A 23,879-nucleotide genomic window follows, 5' to 3' on the forward strand; every position below is an offset into this window, starting at 1 on the left:
GTTGAACCTGAAGTAGATGCTCCAGCCAATGTTACTATGGCAACAGCTGCATCAACATGGATCATCACCCAGAAAATGTATATCGCCAGCTGCTGTCAGATATAAAGGCCATGAGGCAGGACACATAAAGGCTCACTAAAGCCATTTAAGCTTCTATAAAAACAGTAAAGTTTCATATGTTCTAAATAGCAGCTTTTATTAAAATTATGAAGGTTATTGTTTGTTTCCTCCCCTCCCAGAAACACACACATACATATGCCTATGTACACGTTTTTTATACATGCTCCGAACTTTATGTAACATATGGGACACATTGGGGAAAGACATGGTGCCAGATCGTTGACATAAAATGCAGAGTCAGCTAACTACTGCTGCACATACAGTGTATGTTAGAGAGCAATGAAATGTCTACATTTTGGACTTCATTCTTTAATGTGTATTTCACATATGTTTAAAAAATGGAGGTTATTTTTCTCTTATCTGTTTAATTTTTAAAACATTAAAAAGACAGAAAAATAGAAGCCTGTTATAAATTTAATTGCTTTCTTTCTTTTTATCAATGGCATTTATTGAAAGAATTATCCTTGGTTTGTCAAAATCTGTTTAAAATTGAAAAATCCCTCTGATATGAAGTAGTGTTCTCATCTATCATATAAGGCATTCAGGTTTTTTTTTTCTTTTTTGTTTAATTTTTTAATTTAATTTAATTTATTTTTTTATACAGCAGGTCCTTATTAGTCATCTATTTTATACACATCAGTGTATACATGTCAATCCCAATTCCCCAATTCAGGCATTCAGGTTTTATTCCTTTTTGTTTGAAGTGAGTATCAGCTTCTCTTTAATGATGTCACAAGAATCACATGCTCACTCTTCTTGTGAAAATATTAATTTAGAAAGGAAACTATCTCTAAGGTGCCTTATTCATTTCATTATTAGATGCTTATAAACATGTTATAAATTCACAAAGTCAGCAGGTGTGCATATCAAAGCAATGTGCTTTTACATGATAACATCTTAGGCCTCTTCTATAAAGTGGCCTAGAATGATCTGATCTATGATTAACTTCCTGAAAGTCTGAGCCTACTGAAAGTTGAAAGAAGTCAACTGATAACATTTTTAGGAGCCAAACAAAATTATTCACCCACTGTTAAAGAAAATACAAATTGCAAAGATATTTCACCATGAACTGTCAATGCTGAATTTATTCTCAAATTCCCAGAAAAAGTAGACATACAAAATAATGAGAAGGAAGAATAAAAAGCCAATTAGCGATTAAACTAATACAGCCACAGATAACGTTTAGGTATGGAAAAACAAAGACAATTTTAGGATGCGATAATGTTTTGCAATATGATTAATATTGCAATGTGCTTAATATTAATAGATATTTTGGAGGAGACAAGGAATCAGGGTTTCATAGAACCATAATGAGTCTGAGGTGCATATTTTATATAGCTCTTCACCTACTGTCACCTTCATCACCTACTTTCTTCTTATACAAAGCCAATGAAAACCCAATCGGTTTTTAAATGCTTCTGAATAAAATTAAAATAAAATAAAATTCTGTATCATTTATATCAGTGACCAATTTCTTTGAGGAAAGACCCTCAAGGTTAGGAAATTCTTCCTGTGCTTAGTTATTTTTGACTGGTTGCCTAACCCTATATAATTTCTAACCTTTAAAATGGCAACTCTTTCTAACAGCTGTGAAGTCAGTGCTCAGTGTTCTTTCTCAAAATGGTCAGCTTTCACTGGATTTCCCTTGGAGGGAGAATTTGTAACTCAACACGTTTCTTCAAGAATTTGCAGCCTACTTGTTTGTTAGCCAAACCATCTAGGTCATGTGAGCATGTATTTTCTATCCTTCCCCTGCCTCATGCAAAATGCCATTATGGATCCTGATCCTGAAATAGCAGCCTTATTGAGTAAGATAATGAGCCTCCTTGTTTAGGGCTTAGTGTTTTAAATACACAGTGACTGGCAGGCAGTGTTTCTCATTGATGAAGCAAATGTGTTCCATCGGGTAATCTATCCCAGTGGAATTCATTTGCGTATATGGCACCATCTTCCTATAAGTGGACAGCTTATTGGTCAAAGTTTCTTTCCAAGTTCTACTGTTAAACTGAGGCCTTTGCATTGGCATGGAAGAGCAATTCAAATCATCATCTACCTAAATATGGCATATGAAACTCTAACAGTGAGACATCTGTTAAAATTATTTTCTTTTGTACATATGTTTTGTTTGAGTTCTACTTATTTTAGCCTCACATATTATTCTGTCACGGCTGTCTGCCAGATAACACATATCCAGCTACAGTTAATATGTGTAAGTTGTGTTTATGAAGTCACATCTAAATAGCTTCATGTACAGATTTTGAGTAAAGAATGTGTTTTGTCATTTCTTGTGAAATTTGCATTTTAGAGCAAAAGGAGAATTTTAGCAGAATTGCTTTTTGAGACCAAGGGAAGGTCATTGTTTCTTATATCATGCACAGAGATAAGTGCATGATAGGCTCTCAACTTTATTTATAAGTGGCTTGTTAATAATGGAATGCTATTTTATATTGTTTATAGGTTGATATATTCTTCATGGGTTCATCAAACTTGTTCCTATATTTAAATGTCTTAATTACCTTTAATTGACATTACATGTCATCTCATCTCATCACTCTTGGTATTGTTTTTCTCTTCTGAGGATAGCAGTGGTTGACTCTTTACACTCCAAGTGTTTATGATATTTATTCAAGGTTTTTACCCAGTCTTTTGGTTCCTTTATGCCAGGATGATTTGAGGAACATGGGCTAATTGTGGGAAGGTAGACCTGAGTAAGGCCTAACTGTAGGTTATTTTTCATGATTCAGTTCTGCTAGGCAAAGTTGTTAAAAACTTGAAAGCTTCTGTTTTATCTTTTGTCATGATTTTGCATAATATTGATAACTGGCATCAGCAAGCACAAATAAAAATAAAACAACTCACATTTCTATCCAGAGTTTATTGTAATTTTAGTACAATTGGCTTTAATATGGTTGGTGATTCCTGTATTACCCTGTCATCCTACATAATGTTTAAAACATGGTTCCAAGTCTGAACTCCCAAATCTGTGCTGTCATCTCTGACTACAGAATTTAGAATGTTAAGAACCTGAATCTGGCTATATGTTGATTGTAAAGATTAGGAATTTCATAGGAAATTATTCAGAAGGTTAAAATGACATCTTTACTAACATATTTTTGCATTAGTTCATTCAAGAAATATTGTTTTATATAGTGTGCTCTCTTGTGATGCTATGTGTAATAATGAAAATGAAAAAAAAGCCTAACTTCGAAGAGTTCCTAGCAGACTGAGGAAGTAATATGTATAGAGATAATTATTATATGGTCAAAAAAGCCAAGTACTTTAAGAGACATGCAGATAAATACTATGAAAGTTCAAATTAAGACTGTATTAAATTTCTCTGGAGTTATTTGTAGAAGCCTTCATGGAGGTGTCAATAAAGTGAAATCATTAAAAATTGGTAAGAATGTGGAAACATAATCAGAAATGATGGCCTCCTCAGGCAGGGTAGGAAATCTACAAAGAGCAAAGGCATAGTGAAGAGAAATCTCCAGAAATGTTTGGATAAGATGGAGAAGTTTATATTTACTGTAATAAGAGCTTTTGAGGCCGTGAAATGCAAGAGAGGTAGGAAGATGAGGCTTCATAAATTGCTGAATTTGAATATCAAGTTTATTCAGTAGACAATGGCAAGCCATTAAGGATTTTCAGAGTGTAAAAATATGCTCTAGGAATATTATTTTGGCAACAGATATTGGAGTGCAAATGAGGGAGTGGTGTGAGACTAGAGGCAAAGAGGGCACTTAGGTGACATCTGTGACCATCCTGATGAGGGGCTTGGGTACTGTTCTGTCCATGTGGGCTGGCGCTAGCAGAGCTCATATGCTCTAGAGCCTGGAGGGAAGAACCAGCTAATGGTGGTTAATGAACGTGTTCTCAAAGCTGACCTTCAAGTGATTTAATGGCTGAAAATGACTGTATCTTTTTTTTTTAATGGCAAATGTGGGGAAAACAGGAATGAGCATCATTTTGGATCTATTGAGCTTCATACTCCATGTGAATGTGTCAAGCAATCGATTTGTAATGTTCATAAGAATATTGGGAATTTGTTCCTGGAAGAGAGACTATAGGGGACTGAGCTAATACAGAGACTCCCTTTTCTGTTCCCATTACAGACACATAAATATAACAACTTGTAAAACATATAGCCAAGATCAGAAAAGAAAACAAAGTCCTCAGATTTCATCAAAGAAAGTGTGGTAAGGATGCAGGCTGATGCCACTAACACACGGGGGTATCTATTCCAGATATAATCCCTGGTGGCTTGGAAATGGGATTTTAAAATCTATATGGGAAAAGATAGATGTTCTGCTAAGACTGGATTTGGAACTGAGTGTTTTTGGAGCCTGGAAGCACTTCCTTGCCAGTGCAAAGTCACTGAAATATGTGCCAGTGTTATGGGTTTTGGATTTATGACATATGAGTATTGTGGAAACCCAAATTGAGAAATGAAGGTAGGCATTTGCCTGGGAACTGGTAAAGTCTTCAAGGCAAGAGAAAAAGGAAATTAGATATACTTTATAGGAACATTAAAATAACTCAGGACTGTCACTTCAGGAACTTCTACAGAAACTGAAATCACCATGAAAAGGCACTAATGGTAAAAATGACAGGCCACATGAGGAAACAAACTATCCTAAGAAAAATAAGCAGAAGAAAAAGAAAAAGCAGGAGAATTTTCACTGAAGAGAAGGACATAGAATAATTTGAAAAGGATATTGTAAATTAATGCTCAACCTATTTATAAAGGCAAAGGAAGAACATAATAAAAGGACAGGTCTTTATGGAAAAAAGAATGAAGATTTAAGAAAAAGAAATGGAAATAAAAATACATGTGTTAAATAAAAACAACAATTGCATTGAACAGCAGATTACAGTTGAAGAGAGGATTAGTCGTCTGGAAGTAGAATTTGAGGAAACTGCAATCATGAAACACAGAAAGATAATAGAAATTTTGAAAGTGAAATTAAGAGAGAATACCTAATAGAATTCCCAGAAGGGAGAAAACAGGGAAAATAGATATTTTGATGAACTAGTACTTTGATGATTTTCTAGAAAAGAGCAAAAGCATTAATGTTAATATTGAAGAAGTATAACAAGTCCTGACATACTCATTATAAAATGTAGAATATTAGGTATAAACAGATAATCCTAAAGCAGTAGAGAAAAAAATACTATAAAAATAAAGGAATTATCATTAGACAGAAAAATTCTCATCAGCAAAACTGAGATGAGAAATAGTGAAATAATATGTTCAAAATGGCAGCAACAAAACAAAAACCCTGTCAACCTAGAGTTCCATACCTAGCCAAACTATTATATATTGATAAAAGTGAAATAAAACCATTTGTTGACAAAGTAGTCTGTAAAAGTCTACCCTTGCTGAAAAAATTACTAAAGGCTGTAGTTCAATAAAATGGACATTGAACCAGAAGGAAGGAATGAAAAGAAAAAAGAAATGGAGAGGTTGCAGGTCAGGGCTAGCAGAGTAGAAACTATTTGGAATAAGTCTATAAGAAATCAACCATCAGCCAATTCAAGATGGATAAATGTCGTGAATGCTGTGGGTCCAATCAAAGATAGATGCTGCGGGGTAGCAGTGAGGAAATCCCTGAGATTAGATACTCTCATGGCTGTGTAACATCACTTTTACATAAGGGTGTCAATCCAACAATCCAGGTGAGGAAGTATTGCTAATAGTTTAGTGGTTTTCAATTTTGGCAGCTTAATGGAACTTTGAAAATTATTTTAAAATAAGTAGTGGTTAGATTCTATTCCCTGGGTTTCTAATTTAATTGGTTTGGAGTGTGTCCTACCCACCAGTGTCTGTTTTGTTTTTTAAGCTCCGTAGGTGATTCTGTACAGCCAAGATTGAGAAGCATTGTAATAGATTGTCAGAGAAGAGCAGAGGTCTAGAAACTGACTTCTGCCACCAGTCAAAGCAGACGTGGTAGCCTATTTTCATCATGAGGGAGGCCATTTCACACTCACAAAAATCCCTCACTTTTTACAAGTGGTTGGCAAGCTTTTTGTGTAAAGAGCCAGATAGTAATATTTTAGGTTTTGTCGGCCAGATGGTCTTTGATGCAACTACTGTTCTGCTGCTATAATGCAAAATATCCATGGAATATAGGTAAACAGATGGGCATGGCTTTGTTCCAATAAAATTTTTATTTGCAAAAGAGCCATGAGCAGGATTTGACCTCTGGGACTTATCTTGCCAACCTCTGCTTTCGAGTGTTAAAGTACAGTTAATGAACATGGTTAAGAACCACTGCATTCACTTTGCAGAAAGTAGCCCCACATGTGAATAGGTTAAAGAAGGGTGGAGAAGAACATATGAAGATAACATGCAATGGAGAATGAAGAGCAGGCCAACCATAGACCAGGAAAGGACTCAGAGGGAAAACTCTAGTGAGTGAAAATGCACATGGAGAGAGTTAGGGTCATGGCATAAAGGGGCAGCTATAGCCAGGTTGTTACTTTTCAGTTAAGAGAATGCTAGAGGTGGGGAGGGGGAAGGGTAAACTGTGACAAAGCGAGAGAGAGGCATGGACATATATACATTACCAAACGTAAGGTAGACATCTAGTGGGAAGCAGCCACATAACACAGGGAGATCAGCTCGGTGCTTTGTGACTGCCTGGAGGGGTGGGATAGGGAGGGTGGGAGGGAGGGAGACGCAAGCGGGAAGAGATATGGGAACATATGTATATATATAACTGATTCATTTTGTTGTGAAGCTGAAACTAACATACCACTGTAAAGCAATTATACTCCAATAAAGATGTTAAAAGAAAAAAAAGAAAAAAGAAAAAAAGAAAAAAAAAGAATGCTAGAGAGGTTTATTTGTTTTATATTGTCTTACATTTGTTGGGTTTTTTTTGCTTGTTTTTGTTTTTGCATTTAGAGGGATTGCATGTAAATGAATAGCTTGGACTTTCTTTTTAATCACATCTAGATATTTGGGGTTCAGAATAAATGTACTTCTCTTTTCAACACATTATCATCATTGTACCTGTTGATAGATAGCTAGTGGGAAGCAGCCGCATAGCACAGGGAGATCAGCTCTGTGCTTTGTGACCGCCTGGGGGGGTGGGATAGGGAGGGGGGGGGGGAGGGAGACGCAAGAGAGAAGAGATATGGGAACATATGTATATGTATAACTGATTCACTTTGTTATAAAGCAGAAACTAACACACCATTGTAAAGCAATTATACCCCAATAAAGATGTTTAAAAAAGAAAAGAACATTTTCTTTTCTGCATATCTTGAGTAAATTTATACAAATTATTTGAATATTAAGCTCAAATTATAGTGATTGAAAGAGCAGAGAGATGGGTTTCCTGTCCAGCATAGGCTTTCAAATTTTACTTGACTTTATCCTCTTTTTCTCCTTCTCTGTCCTCATAACTGCTTGCCTGGCTTATGGAACAGCTTAGTTATTTTAATTCCAAAACCCAATTTTTATTCACATTTTAATACTTTTGAAATTTGATTATATCTTTAGGATCAATGAATATGTATTGAATTATTGAATCTATATTACATGTGTTTACCCCAAAACCTGTTGTGAAATTAGTGTATCTTCCAATTGACAGCATTTTTTAAAAATTGAGGTATAGTTGATTTATAATGTTGTGTTAATTTCTGCTGTATAGCCAAGTGATTCAGTTACACACATATATACATTCAATCGAGGAAACACGGGATCATCTTTGCTCATGTTTTTGCCTCCATCTTTCCTTTGGCACCCACTTCCAGAATTTATGAAGAGTTGCATTTCTGGAAAACAAACTTGATCTTGTCATACGAATGTCTCAAAATAATTTTGAGGGATCTCAAAGTTTCAGCTCCATGGCACAGTATTCAAGGGCTTGCTATCTAAAGCCTTTCATATTCTGGCCCAAAGAACTGGGTTTCCAGCCTTCTTCCCCACAACCCCTCTCTCCCTCATGTGAATTGCTTCATTCCTGATGATCAGACACATGGTACATTATTTTAATACAAGTGTTGTAAAGTCTCTGAGAAAACTAATAAAATGGGATTGGTGTTGAGCTGAAAATAGCTAAAAGAGGCTTTTTCTAAAGTTTCATACTTTAAGATGGAAATGTATCATCATCCTTTCAAGAAAGGCTTGACTTTTTATATTATATTGTTGAAGAAGCTTATGGAATATCTTTATTTGGAGCCTTTTAAACATAGACTAGACACTCTTCTGTTGGGGATGATTTTTAGGTACACCCATGAGAGATAAACAAGGTGAACTTTGAGGTTGTGATCAGTTCTGGGAGTTTGGGGGTGATTAATGACTGTATCTACGTGAGGCCAATACATCCAGATGGAAATGAAGAGAGAAATTCAGTTTGTCATCTACATGCTTTCTATACGATTCCAAAGACCTGGATATTTAACAGTTGAATGTATATACTTACTGAAATAAAACAATATATTTCACTGGTATTTTCTGCTTTGAATGTTCACATATTGCTATAGTTTAAGCAACCTCACAAGATAAACACTTGTCTTATTCCCATCTGCCATCAAATAATGTACATCAAATTGTAATTATTAGAAAAATTAAAATGTGAGTTAAATTTAAAATGTTCCCAATTGTTTTTGTTTGGTCTGAGAATAATAATGAAGGAATAGAGTAAAATAAATTTTCTTGATGACTCTTTGGCTATTTCTTCATTTTTATAAAATGGAAATTAGGAAATGGCTTATCCACCAGATGCATATTTATATGGCTCTGTATTTTAAATTTAGGTATGTATCCTGTGCCCTGGGCTGTCCATATGAAGGAAACATCACACCGCAGAAAGTAACAGAAGTAAGATATACACCTGGTTTTCTGGTTCATGGTAAAATGATGTGTATTATTTTTAAAAGTGGGCTGTTTTTCCTAATGTTTATTGCATTTGCACAACTAGACCAAGGAGAGCCATAGACTGGGAAGCATTTATTTGATCACTTAGATAATAGTTTTATTTTAACACTAAAGACTTAGATAGTGCCTATCACTGTCCAGAGTTAACATTTGATTCTTATCATATGGGTGTCCAAAGTTTGAGGGAATAAAAACACCTGATTTGTTTTTATGTGAATAGAACATATTGAGCAACCTTTCTACTTTCTATCAGAATTCTGGGGCGGTTTTTGCACATATACTCAAACTTTGCCTTGGTTGCTCAGGTAGTGTCCCTTTGTTGTCTCCTGCGTATTTTGGCATTTGTATCAGAGTATATACTGCTTCTGTGTTTTTGTTCCTTTGAGATTCTATAGCTCTTTCTGCTGAGATTCAAGTTGCTATTATTCCAGAGCAATTTTATAGCAATTGATTATAGTCATTAAGGACCTACTTATTGAAGTTCATTTTCTACTTCCTCTTCCTTTTTCTTTATTGATACCAATGAATACAAAATGCTTGTCTTTGAAATTATATTAGACTCAAAACTCATTTGTATATGAAACAGCATATTCTTGTGCACTGCTGTTAAGGTTAATTTTTATAAGTTTAGGAATGCTGTGCTGAAGCAGTGAAGATGCGATTGTTAGAATATCGAACTTTAGACAGGATAAACTTTCAGTTTGGCTAAAGCCATTCCTGTTTCTTGTATTCATTTGAACTGCAGATGTTTTCCAGTGAGAGATATACCATAATCTATTAATTAAGCAAGAAAATTTCCCACAGAGGCAGATACATCAATACTATAAAATAATGAAACTTAAATATTTAAAAAATTGTATCGAAATGTAGTTGATTTACAATGTTGCATTTAATTTCTGCTATACAGCAAAGTTACTCAGTTATACATATGTATTCTTTTTCATGTTCTTTTCCATTATGGTTTATCACAGGATATTGAATATAGTTCCCTGTGCTATACAGTAGGACCTTGTTGTTTATCCATCCAATGTATAATAGTTTGCATCTTCATGAAGCTGAAATTTTGCAGTCCTTCCCTGGCATGGGACCCTTCTAAGGCTATGTTATTAATTTATATTCACAACTATATATCCTTTTTTAAAAAAAAATCAGTTTACTGTTTTTATTTTTTTTTTAATTTTTATTTATTTTTTTACTTTTTGGTTGCGTTGGGTCTTTGTTTCTGTGCACGGGCTTTCTCTAGTTGCAGCAAGCGGGGGCTATTTTTCATTGCGGTGCACGGGCTTCTCATTGCAGAGCATGGGCTCTAGGCGTGTGGGCTTCAGTAGCTGCAGCACGCAGGCTCAGTAGTTGTGGCACACGGGCTTAGCTGCTCCGTGGCATGTGGGATCTTCCCGGACCAGGGCTCGAACCCGTGTCCCCTGAATCAGCAGGTGGATTCTTAACCACTGCGCCCCCAGGGAAGTCCCTCTATATTCTTTTCATAAAGAACATTTCCAAAATAGTATAAGTTCAGATCCCACAAAACCTGAACCCAACTCTGCCTATACACCCTCCCCTTGTTTTTATTCCTTCTGGCTTGTGCCACCTCTGGACAGACCACACACAGTCTCAGGCTCTGCATTTCTGCTCCATAATATCACGGGGGTTGCTGAAGAGAATCCTGGAACAGGCAGATTGGAAGCATTAGGAATTCATGACCAGCAACCTTACCTGGTCTTCTGTTCCACACTCCCCTGTGTGGAACAACTCCCTGTCTCCTTTCCCAAATGACTCTTGCAAACAGTGTTCCCTCTGTTGAAGCCTCTAGTCCTTCCTGTCGCTTACTCCCCTGTATATGCAACTGCAGAGCCCTTCCCACTGATACTCGAACATGTTCAAGCCTCTTCCATGTGAAAACTTCCTTCCTTAAGTCAGCATCCCTGGCTAGTTGTCGATGATCTATCTCCATCCTTCCACATCTACACTTCTTCAAAGGGCTGCCTGCAGCAGTGGTGCCCATCTACCCTTGTGCCACCAACTCTCCATCAGTCTCCAAAATGACATCTAGACCGTTCACTCCACTGAAATCCCTCTTTGTTAAGATCACTACGGAGCACCTGGGTCAAGAAGTGCGAGATCCTATTCAGTCCTTGTCTTGACTTCTCAGAAGAATTGGGGGCTAGTGACCATCCCCTCCTTCCGGCCACTCTTGTAGCCCTTGGATTGCCTTGACCCCACACTTAGGATTTTCCTCCAGCCACTTGGATGGAAGCCTCATTCTTCTCTATGTGGCCATTAAGAAATTCCAGCATTTAATAGACAGTTTTGAGGTGATTAATTATCTATGTGAGGCTAAAAACATACAGATGGAAATGAAGAGAGAAATTCAGTTAGTCATCTACATGATTTCTATATGATTCCAAAGACCTGGATATTTAACAGTTGAATGTATGTACCTTTTTAAATAAAGGAGAAGAAAGAGGAGAATCAGCATTATGCTTTTTTTATCCAAGTTTCTATCCAATAATTGTCTCCTACCTGGACTAGGTAGCCCTTCTGAGTTCCCTTCAAACTATTTTTGATGTTGTATTGATACTGCCTTTCTGAAACATAAATCCCATTATGTCACCACTACTCCACATTTGGTCAAGGCTTTCTACTGCTCTTATGATAGACACCTCAACCAAAATCCTAAACCCGGTCAGTTTGCAAGGCTGTGTGTACTACTTGTGCGCTTTGCCCCGGGCCTTCCTCCCCAGCTTTATGGGGCCCCATTCCCCCCTTGGTTTTTTTGCTTTCTTGTCACATCTGTCCTTTGCATCTGACCTTCCTTCCTTTTTTTTTTTCCTTTGGCCACACCCCGGGGCATGCGGGATTCTAGTTCCCCTACCAGTGATTTAACCCGTGCCCCCTGCAGTGGAAGTGTGGAACTTCAACCACTGGACCACCAGGGAATTCCCATGACCTTTCTTCCTACTTGGAATCCCCTTAGTATTTGATATTTCAGCTGCCTGAAATTCCACCTGAATGTTCTTCTCACACCCTTCCTCAGCAACCTCTTCGACAAGTTGATGCTGACTTTATCTCAGGCTGTCCCTGAGCCCCTTCCTGCCTGACAGATCTAGGTCAATTTCCTTTGCTACATGCTCTTAGAATCCTGTTTCTTTGTTCCAAAATTATTATGTTAGCTGTGTTTACACATTCCTGTGTGGAATTGGTTAGGGTCTGTCCTCACTTGACTCCAGATTCCATAATACCTTGAGCCTGTACCCTTAACATCTGCATCCCCAGCATATCCCAGCATCTAGGGCAGCACCTGATGTAAAATAAGCAGCAAAGACACACATAAGCCATGAGTTAAGGGGTGACCATGTGTCTGATTTTGCACAAAGTGATTTTTATATATTCTCATTTTCACAACCAAACATGTCAACACTCACTTCATTGTTATTATTGTGATTTTGAAAAATTAAGTAGTAAGGCTTAGAAAACATGCTAAATAATGGTGTTTTATTGTTTGTATTTTACAGAATAGGGACTGAGTCTTCAAACGGTTCATCTTCTGCCCAGTATCACATGACTAGCATTTGTGGCAGCTGAGATTTCAATCCAGGCCTGTCTGATTCCAGAAGCCATGTCTTTGTCAACATACCATGCTGCCTTCATGAAAATTCATACTGCTCTTTGAAAGTAACATCAGTTATTTGGCTTGAAGGGAGCACAAAATTTACCAGACTCAAAAGCATCTATTTATGAGCTAGAAAATTTAAGCCAAAAATATCAAGTGTCTGTATCGATTACAAAGCTACTTGATTGACATCTCTTGACCGCCTTGAGAAATACTAGTTCCAAAGTAAATCTGTGATGCTTCTGTTTGATTAAAGGGCTGAGAAAATAAGCCTCCCATAAATGACATTGTAGCTTATAATTTCATAAATGAACATGTAGCTACTTAAATAGATACGATTCTGAGGCAAACTTGAATATTAGAGAAAGATAATTACAGGAATGTCATTCAAAGTTTTATATAATGCTTGGGATTTAATGAGCAAGGAAAAGGACTAGAAAACTAAAATATACATTTTCCGTGGATATGCAAGTTATCTTAGTTGTGATGTTTACTTTTAGATGATGTTTGCTAAGGAGCAACAGGGTTTGAGTGTGTTCATTTCCATAGTTTTACTAGCTTGTCACTTTTCTTGATAGGTATCTAAGAGACTGTATGGCATGGGCTGTTACGAGATTTCCCTGGGAGACACAATTGGAGTGGGAACTCCAGGAAGCATGAAGAGGATGTTGGAAAGTGTCATGAAAGAAATCCCACCCAGGGCTCTTGCTGTTCACTGTCATGACACATACGGACAAGCCTTAGCAAATATCCTTACGGCCCTTCAGGTATTTTGTATTATTTGTGTGTATGTGTAAAGATGTGTATATTTATTTGCCATATAAACATATTAAGAGCTTTAGTGAGACAATATTTATAAATTGCTATGAATATAACATTTTTTTTTTTTGAGATTCAAGTGTTGATACTTATTGGGCATCCACAGTGTTCCAAGCCCTTTGTTCACCTCTTCCATGTACGTTATTTCATTTAACCCTCACAGCAACCTTTGCAGTATACATAGCATTAACCTGTTACGTATCAGGAAACAGGATTTGGAGGTTACGTAACCTGCCCAAGATCACACAGCTACAAAGTGCTGGAGTTGAGACCAGAGACTGGGGCTCCCAACTCCATGCCAAGCCTTCTCTCCTAGTTTCCTAACATGCTGACCCAGTAAGAAATTGTTATTGTAGAAATATACATTAATCGAGCCATTGTTTGAACACTGTGGTTAGGTTTAGAATCAAGGGAGAACATTGAATAGCTGTAACTTGGTTGGTAGAAATCTAGAAGGGAGGCAGTGTGATATGACAGAAGAAAAACTAGATTAAAAATCAAGAGACATTTAAACAGTACCTGACACATGATGTGCACTCAGGAAATATTTGTAAATTGCCCATGCTTTTCAGGGCAATGATGTCTCTTATTACTGTTCATTTGATTTGATAAAAATCCCTGAATTTGTTCTTTTTAAATGTATTAATCTTCTCAGACCTATGTCTGCTTTTTTCAACTCCCACTTGCTCTCAGCCTGAAAAGTTGATAGATTGAAAAATGATGGCATTTTTGAGGAGCGCAAATCACAGAGATAGTAGTGTGTACTGTTGTAATCATGTAACTTATGCTCTTTTGGATAATTTGGTGCTCTGTGATGAGGAGATGTGCTGAAATATAGACTATTTTGTTTAAGATGTCTTCCTGATGTTGGCAAGCATCCTTTTGAAAGAACTCCTGGTTTTTATCAAGTATATTCTGATCAAAATCAAGAGAGCTAGAAAGTTGGAGGATTAAGAATTGCTTATTACATTCTAATGGTACCTCAGTTCTTTTTAATGTATTTATTGAAAAGAATAGATATAAATTGCATTTTAAGGTATTTATTTTTAAATTGATGTTGTTTCTTAAACTCGGATAAAAATAGATTCACTGGATGTTCTTCGAACCCAAGATTTTGACAACTAAAGATAAGAGTGTCTGAAAGCTTTTTGGTGAGGCTGAAAATCAATACATAAAGCTTAATGTCATCATCCTGCAGTGCACAGTTGTTTGGCAGAAGTTAAAAAAAACGGTGAATATCAAGCCCCACAAGGGCTTAACATATGTGCACAAATCCTTATTTGTCCTCTGGAAGCAGGCAAGGAACATTGTATTGAATTAGAAGAAAAAATGATATCCCATGGACTTTGGGGCATTTTGACAATTTTCCTTCTCTATTCTAGTTTCTAAAACAATAGAGAACTAGGCATCACTTCAGGATTCTGTGTTCAGCTGCAACTGTAACTTATTAAGTGTTCCTCACCAGCAAGTTCCTGGAGAGGTCTGTGTGTCTGTGAGTCTCTCTCATTTCTCATATGGATATATCCTCTAGATGGTAACACTTTAGCATATTTCATTTCATGTAGCACATTTCACTTGAGCATATTTCATTTCATGTACCATATTTATTATATAATGAGTGATAGTTTAGGGTTTTGGGATCCAGGGCTATAGTGCACATTCTGGGAACCCAAAGATCTGATTCTGGAAACTCTGCCTGTTGAAAATGCCCCACTGCAAAATATTGCTGTTACCCCATTGTGATTGTGACAGTTAAGGCTGTCTGAGAAAGTAAGATTTAAAATCAGATATAAAGAATGAGAAGAAAGGAACCTCAATAAGGGGTGTGTGTGTGTGTGTGTGTGTGTGTGTGTGTGTGTGTCTGTGTGTGTGTCTGTGTGTGTGTGCATGCATTTGTGTGTGTGTATGGGCATCAATGTGTGAGAAGAATGTTCAAGCACATGAAACACCACCCGGGCAAAAGGCCTTGGAGAGGGAAGAGCATGTCCTAGGAGCTGAAAGACGACTATTGTATTCAGAGGGGAACCTGAGCTTTATAACATTCGCTGAATTAGAAGAACTGCAGAGTCTCCATTTACAAAGAGATGCGGACTGCAATTCTGGGGCATTTGCCCATCCATACTGTAACAGCAGTACGGGGTGGGGACAGGAAAGAACCTTGGGCCCAAGCAAGATGGGGAGCAGAGGCCAGAACCTGTATAAGGCTGAGGCCCCTCACCCCGCAATAAAAACACCACAACTTCAGTCAAAAAGGGTGAACCAGCAAAAACCACCTAACAACGGGAGAAGGCGGCAAGGATATTTATTCTAATGGTCTTGGCTATGGGTGAAGGAGAAATAGACAAGCTCCCTTTATATGTCATAACTTTTTGTTGACCCTGTTGTGAGTTTAGGGTTGAAATTCACATTGCTTGCAGAATGTGAAAGACTCAAGTAGGCAAATTATTTTCAAATGGGTGTGAATTAGTAGCACCTACAGATGTCAGGAAGAATATAAATCTTTTCAGAAGGAACATATCTTCAATTTAAGCTGAATTATTTGGGGGGTGTGTGTGTGTATGTGTCTATGTGTGTATGTGTATGTGTGTGTGTTTATGTCTCTCTCTGTGTGTATGCCTGTGTGTGTCTCTGTGTGTTCATGTGTATATGTGTGTATGTGTATATGCATATGTGCGTATGCATGTGTGTGTACATGTATATGTGTATTTGTGTGTATGTGTCTATGTGTATCTGTATATCTAGGTGTGTATGTGTGTGTGTATGTCTGTCAGGGGAAGGGTGGATATTTTGCTCTTTGGCATCTCCTGTACAAGTTAGCAGGAAACGTGTCCACAAGTATCTGTCATTGTGTTTTCTGTTCTTTTACTATGTGCACAAGCTCTAAGCATGTACGTGAGGTGGGAGGGCAGAAGGGAGGCGAGGGGCCTGGGAAAGTGCACTTGGAGCATGGCGGTGTTGTATTGCCCAAACCTTGACGTGTAGTCACAGTGTAAGTGGATGGAGGAGAGGGTAAGAGCAGCTTGTGTAAGAAGCAATATGCAGTGCGAGTGGCCAGTTTAAATGAACAGTTTAATGTTGGAGTTGTAGAGTTTGTGTTTGCTGCCATCCACTTTCAAAAAGTTTCATCCACTTTCATCCAGTTTGATAAGCCAGTGCCAGTGTAAGAAAAAATATACACTTCTGCTCTCTGAAACTGTGTGTAGCTGAGACAGCCTGTAAATGTTTGGGGAGGTGTATACTCACACAGACAGCGGAGCATTGTCTTGGAATGTCTTTGCAGACATGTGTACTGGTTGGTCCCTGGCAACGCTGAGTGAGGCAGAGTCCTCCAGGGCCCCTTCCCAATAAATGCAGCAGCAGCAACAAAATAACCAGGATTACCTTGAGTGGAGGAGAAAAAATGTCTTAGGAAAAAAACAAAAACAAAAACCAAAACCAAACCTGCCAGTGTTTAAGTAGAAGGGAAATCAGAGAAAGTCCCACTTGGTTATGAACTAGGCTAACTCTGGCTTCAGGAAGCAGTGGCCATACTTCATTCTTTAAAATGGAATCTTTGAAGTGGCTTCTAGTTAGATTGCTGGTGCATGTGGAGTGGATATCATTTGTTTCAATTTAGGGGTTAGGAAATAGTTTATAGTGCTCCAAACTGGAAGTTAAAATAATGACAAGGAGACATGAAGTAGGTGGAAACTTGGCCATGATAGTAGGAAACAAATGAGAGTTATAAATGGAACATCCCCCTCAGTCTGGAAAGCACATACTAATAATGTAATAGAAGGATCATTCTTGGGTTCCCAGGTTTATTGTATTTTTTTTTATTACTTAAACATATGACTTATAGGGCAGTACATGGTTGTATGGGAGTCAAGAATTTGTAATTATCAGATATTCTTTAATATAGAGAAATAATTGACACTATAGATTTGAGTGGGGGATATTTATAACCACCCAAACCCAAAAGAGCAAGAAAATGAGGTGACAAAACGTACATCATTTCAGTAATGGAAGAAATGTACATGGTCCAATATACTTGTCTTAATTTTTTATGTAAAAATTGAGTCTCACCCTTTTGCATATTCCCAAGTACCTAAGTAAAACACCAGTGAACAAATTACTTAATCTACTTAACACTAAACAATTGCACAGTCTCTGTTTTTCTTCACTCAAATGATCTGAGTCTTCATAACTGGGTAAAAACAGAGTAAAACAAATGAGTTCCAATATCACAAGTAACAGTACCACATTAACTGGTAGCAAAGAGAGTAGAACAGGCAATATTTAGCTTTCCCCTAAAGAAATACCATGTGCCTTTTTCTTCTCTTACACTTAATAGACATTTAGTTAATGTGTCTTTCCTCATGATGTTTTCCATATGTTTAGCATTCTCTCTTAGAAGAGCCAAGTCATTTACCTAATTTTTACAACAAAGCATTCATTTCTTTATATTGACTCTCGCTAAACCACGTTTAAATGCTACCAAACAATTTCCTCATGTAATTTGTTTTTCAGGTTCTCAAAGAAAATTTTTAGAATTCCAAATCCTCTTCTCAATTCTATACCTATAGAATGTGTACAATGATGTTTATGTCCTCAGATTTTACAAAACTGAGATGAGATGCAGGGTTTCTAGAACATTTGTCTTGGTGACTGCATTTGGTTGATACTTCATACTATTACCGTCATTACAGTCAAAACTATTACTACTGCTGATATACAAATAGCAATAATATTATAACCTTTATTACTCAAGGAGCCAGAGGCATAAAGCATTGCTTTGCAAATATGTAAATTTGTAAATACATGCATTAGATATTATTCATTTATTCAACATCTATTAAAGAGCTAAATAGAAATCAGTGAGCAAGAAAGAAAACAAAAAGTTGAAAACTGGATGCTCCTACATAGGTTTTACAAAATGCATCACTAATTTATTCAACAAATATTCATTTTATCAGACACTGTTTTAGATGTTAGATTCAGATGTAAAATCTCGGAGCAGTCCTGCTGTGGAGAAAACTGTTTTAGTTTAACTCAGTACCTCCAGAATCTTTGTTTTTGTTTGTTTTCTTGCTTGTTTGCTTTTTGCTACACAATTAACTTTCTCCAGTACAGTATTATGTTGAAAATATTCTCAGGTGGGATGAGGTGTAAGTTATCATCAAAAAATAAATAAAAGAGGTAAACTAACACAATATTGTAAATCAACTATACTATCAAGTATTTAAAAACTACTTTTAAGACAAAAATAAGTAAATAAAAGAGAACAGGGAGTCCAGCAGAAGTTTAACACTGTCCAATTTTTAAGTGCTTAAAAACAGGGCTTTGAGCCATAAATGTCAGTAAGAAAAGGTGAACAAAGTTCCTTTCTATTATTTTTTTTTTGCAAGTGGCTGGATTGCTTATATTAGTGATAAAAATGAGAAAACATGAATAATTTTGTTTTGTTTATCTCCAACATCTTTTTATTAATATAAACTTCTCTCTGATTTTGACTATAGGTAATTGGTCAGGTTTTTTTTCAGAGATAATATAACTTTTATCTGTTTCTATATACACAGAAGGGGCAGTTAGAAAAAAACTCCTTCTGAGCTAGATGGCATTTTAAACGGGAATTCAAATAATCAGTTTTAAAAATAATGTGTGTGAATTTGATTCTAATATGCTAAATATGAAAGTACTTAATCTTTATGTAGTGAGTTACACTTAGATCATAAGCCTGAAACTCACCGAGAAAGAAGATGCCCCAAACGGCTCTGCCTCTCCCATGGCAATTAATCCATGCTGATCAGTTAGGCAAATGTTACAAAAATTGATCATTGTTGATGGGGATTAGGGCCAGGATATGATATGATTTTTCCTTTGACGTAAGAAGTGGAAATTTCAGAACTCACTACCTTTTCGAGCACCTCTCTAATTCATTCTGTAAATATCTCATCTGATTGTTTTGATCTCGTTTTCAATACCTTATTTTCAATCAAGTACTTGTCACATCTTAACACATGCGCCTTTAATTTGGAAATCTTGCTGTTTTGCTCTGTTGTTTGTATAGAAACACATTAAGCTTTTTGTTTTTGGAATATCGTTTCATGTTTCTTTTTTCTTATTTTTTTCTCTCACAAAAGTATCTATTTACAAGGAAACTTTATGAATATTTATACTCTTGCCCATTAATGTAACATGACCCAGATTTTTCCTTAAAAATATTGGCTTGAAATTGGTAGTTTTGTATTGAACATAAAGTATTATTCTCATAACTATTTTTTTGGCCTATTGTAATGTAACCAATTCACGGTTGTAGGCTCACCACTAATGACAAAACCAAGTGTGCGTGTGCGTATATATATAATATATAAAATATATTACATATTATATGTTATATTATATAATAATAATAATATAAGATAATATATATTAATATACCTATATCATGTTAGAAATATTAATATATTATATAATGTATAATATATTAATATATTATATAATATTAATGTATTTTATATATAGTATATATTATATACAATATAATGCAATACATAAATATATTATATAAATAATATATTGTATAATTATATTAATATACAATAATCATATATTAATATATTAATTATATTTTATAATATTGTATATTACACATAATATTTGATATTTTGTTTAAATACAATCAAGATTTTATATATGATGAAATATAAATAATATATGTAATGTTTAATATATTATAATATATGAATATATAATATATAATACATAATATATAATATACAGTGTATAAATGAAATATACTATATAATATATATTTCACTAACATATATAATATAAATATATTTTATTAATATATTAATAATGTTATATTATGATATAATATAATATATTAAGGTTAAATTATATTAATATATTAATGATATATTAATGTTATATATTATATATATTACATGTATAATGTATAATTGCAGAAAGGTGGTCAACTTCCGGTAGTAAGGTAAATAAAGTACTAGGGATGTAATGTACAACATCATGTGACTATAGTTATCACTGCTGTGGTATATAGTCACATTATTTATTAAATATTATATAATATGTTAATTGTAATATATAATGTATAATATATTATTATATATTAATATGTAATCGAGATTATATATTTATATATTACATTATATGTGTTTTATATAAATATATGTTAATATATTATATATTAATATATATAATAAATATGCTATATATATTATTTAATATTATATATATTATTCAATTATATAATATTATATATGATATTATATATTATATGTACTATTCCATTATATAATATATATAATATATAATACAATATTATATATATATATAAAATATATATATATATCTATAATATCTATCTATCTATCTATCTATATATATATATATAATCTTCTTTATCCATTCATCCATCAATGGACACTTAGATTGTTTCCATGTCTTGACTATTGTAAATAATACTGCAGTGAACATGGAGGTACAAATATCTTTTCAAGATAGTTTTTCATTTCCTTTGGATATATTTTCAGACTTAGAATCCCTTGATCATATGGTAATTCTACTTTTAATTTTTTGAGGAGTCTACATACTGTTTTGTCTAGGATCTGTGCCAGTTTACAAACCCACCGACAGTGCACAAATTTTCCCTTTTCTCCATATCCTCACCAGCATTTGTTATCCCTTCTTTTTGGTGATAACCACTTTAAAATGCATGAAGTGATATCTCATAGTGATTTTTATTTGCATTTCCCTAAAGACCAGTGATATTGAGCCTTTTTTCATTTACCTGTTGACCATTCTTGTATTATCTTTGGAAAAATGTCCATTCAGGTCTTTTGCCCATTTTTTAAATTGGAGTGTTTGGTGTTTTTGATATTGACTTCTATGAGCTTTTTAATTTATTTTGGATATTAACTCCTTATGAGATGTATGTTTTGCACATCCTTTTTCCAAGTGGGTGGTTTGTTTTTCACTTTTTTGATTGTTTTTTATTTTTGCTGTGAAGAAGCTTTTTAGTTTGATGTAGTCCCACTTGTTTATTTTATTTTTTTATTGAAGTATGGTTGATTTACAATATTGTGTACAGCAACATGATTCAGTTATACCTATATATGTATATATATTATTTTTCAGATTCTTTTTGTAGGTCATTGCAAGATATTGAATGTAGTTCCCTGTGCTATAGAGTAAGTGCTTGTTGTTTATCTATTTTATGTACAGAGGTGTTTATCTGCTAATCCCAAACTCCTAGTTTATCCCTCACCTGCCCTTTCTCTTTTGGTAACCATAAGTTTGTTTTCTACGTCTGTGAGTCTGTTTCCATTTTGTATATAAGTTCATTTATATATTTTTTTTAGATTCTGTTATTATATGATATTTGTCTTTCTCTGTCTGACTTACTTCACTTAGTATGATAATATCTCAGTCCATCCATGTTGCTGCAAATTGCATTCTTTTTTATGGCTGAGTAATGTTTCATTGTATATATACCCCACATCTTCTTTATCCATTCTTCTGTTGATGGACACTTAGGTGCTTCCATGCCCTGGCTGTTGTAAATAGTGCTGCTATGAACATTGGGGTGCATATTTAATTTTGTTCCTTATATTTATGTGTCATATCCAAAAATATCAATGTCAAGACCCTTGTCAAGAAGCATTTTTTCTACTTTTTCTTCTAGGAATTTCACATTTTCAGATCTTACATTTAAGTCTTTAATTCATTTGGCATTAGCTTTTGTGAATGATTTAAGACAGGGGCCTTGTTTAATTCCATTACTTGTGAATATCTATTATCCCTGTGCCATTTATTTAAAAAGACTGTCTTTTCTCCATTGAGTATTCTTGGGTTCTTTGTTAAATATTGGTTGAACTTATATACTTGGTTTATTTTGGGACTCTTGATTCTGTTCCATTGGTCTATTTGTTTGTTTCTGTGCCAGTGCCACACTGTTTTGATTACTCTACATTTATCGTATAGCTTGAAATCAGGAAATTGTGATATCCCCTGCTTTGTTCTTCTTTCGAAGAATTGCTTTTGCTTTTTTGTTTCCATATAAATTTTAAGATTGTTTTTTCTACTTCTATAAAAAATGTCATTGGAATCTTGGTAGGGATTGGATTGAATCTATAGATAGCTTTTGGTAGTATTGGTATTTTAACAATATTAATTCTTCCAATCTGTGAACATCAGAAACCTGTCCATTTATGTGTGTCGCCTTAGATTTCTTTCATCAGTGTCTTGTAGTTTTCAGAGTAAAGATCTTTCACTTCATTGTTAAGTTTATTCCTAAGTTTTTTGGGGTTTTTTTGCGGTACACGGGCCTCTCACTGTTGTGGCCTCTCCTGTTGTGGAGCACAGGCTCCGGATGCACAGGCTCAGCGGCCATGGCTCATGGGCCCAGTCGCTCCATGGCATGTGGGATCTTCCCAGACCAGGGCATGAACCCGTGTCTGCTGCATCAGCAGGCGGACTCTCAACCACTGTGCCACCACGGAAGCCCCTATTCCTAAGTATTTTGGGGGTACTATTTTAAATGGATGATTCTCTTTATTTCTTTTTCAGATAATTTGTTGTTAGTGTACAGAAATGCTACTGATTTTTTGCACATTAATTTTGTATCCTGCAACTTTACTGAATTTGTTAATTACATTTAACAGTTTTTTGGTGGAGTCTTTAGGATTTTCAATATATAAAATCATATTATTTGCAAATAGAGATGGTTTATCTTTTTTCTTTCCAATTCTGATGTCTTTTATTTCTTTTTCTTGCCTGATTACTTTGGCAAGGACTTCCAGCACTATGTTGAATAGAGATGGCAAGGGTGAGGCTATGGATTAATTCCCCTGCCTGGGTGTAGCAGGGGAAACCTCCCTGCCCAGTAATAGCTCTGCTCTGTGGATGATCAGCACTGCCTGCCTGCCTCTCGGCTCCAGTGTTGCCAGGCTATGAAGCTTCCAAGTGTTCTCACCAGCCCTTCTGGTCAGGTCCTTCAGTCACACTCTGAAGCTTGTTGGGCTGTGACTCAGTTACCTTGCCTGGAAATGGGCAAATCACGATCTTAGAGCCACCAAAACTCAGGTCATTATTTGAGGACCTGACTTAGGCAGGCCTGCACCCATCCATTTCCCTGGTCAGACTGCAACAGGAACTTGGTTTCTGCAGTTGAGCAAAACTGCTGGCTGGCACTACTGCTTAGGTTCTGCAGGTAGGAACTCGAGCTGCCAAGATACAGGTTCTCTTGTTGCAAGCCCCCCCCACCACCACCCAATTTCTCTGTCATGGTCAGATTCCCAGTGGTTGACCCCTGAAGATTCTTCTGAAATCCCTGTGAAGTCAAAGTAGGGGCTCCCAGAAAGCGACCCACAACACTGGGTGGAGGCTGGATGTTTCCCTGGGCTCTCTTTCCCACTGGAAGTGTCACAGGCTCAGGAG

General features: G+C 35.6%; 1 protein-coding gene across 3 annotated transcripts in view; it reads left to right on the top strand.

Moving 5' to 3' along the window:
• The window catches only part of HMGCLL1 (3-hydroxy-3-methylglutaryl-CoA lyase like 1), a 144,969-nt gene that overhangs the window by 73,329 nt on the left and 47,761 nt on the right, over positions 1-23,879 (top strand). For 2 of the 3 annotated variants that reach the window (XM_007471195.1, XM_007471196.1), the window contains 2 exons: positions 8,887-8,950; positions 13,196-13,384. In XM_007471195.1, the coding sequence (XP_007471257.1) occupies positions 8,887-8,950; positions 13,196-13,384 (253 nt within the window). The remainder of the gene's footprint in view (positions 1-8,886; positions 8,951-13,195; positions 13,385-23,879) is intronic. The other variant, XM_007471197.1, reaches the window with a different exon arrangement.

Source organism: Lipotes vexillifer, unplaced genomic scaffold (genome assembly GCF_000442215.2).
Source record: "Lipotes vexillifer unplaced genomic scaffold, Lipotes_vexillifer_v1.1 scaffold302, whole genome shotgun sequence".
Lineage (NCBI taxonomy): Eukaryota > Metazoa > Chordata > Mammalia > Artiodactyla > Lipotidae > Lipotes > Lipotes vexillifer.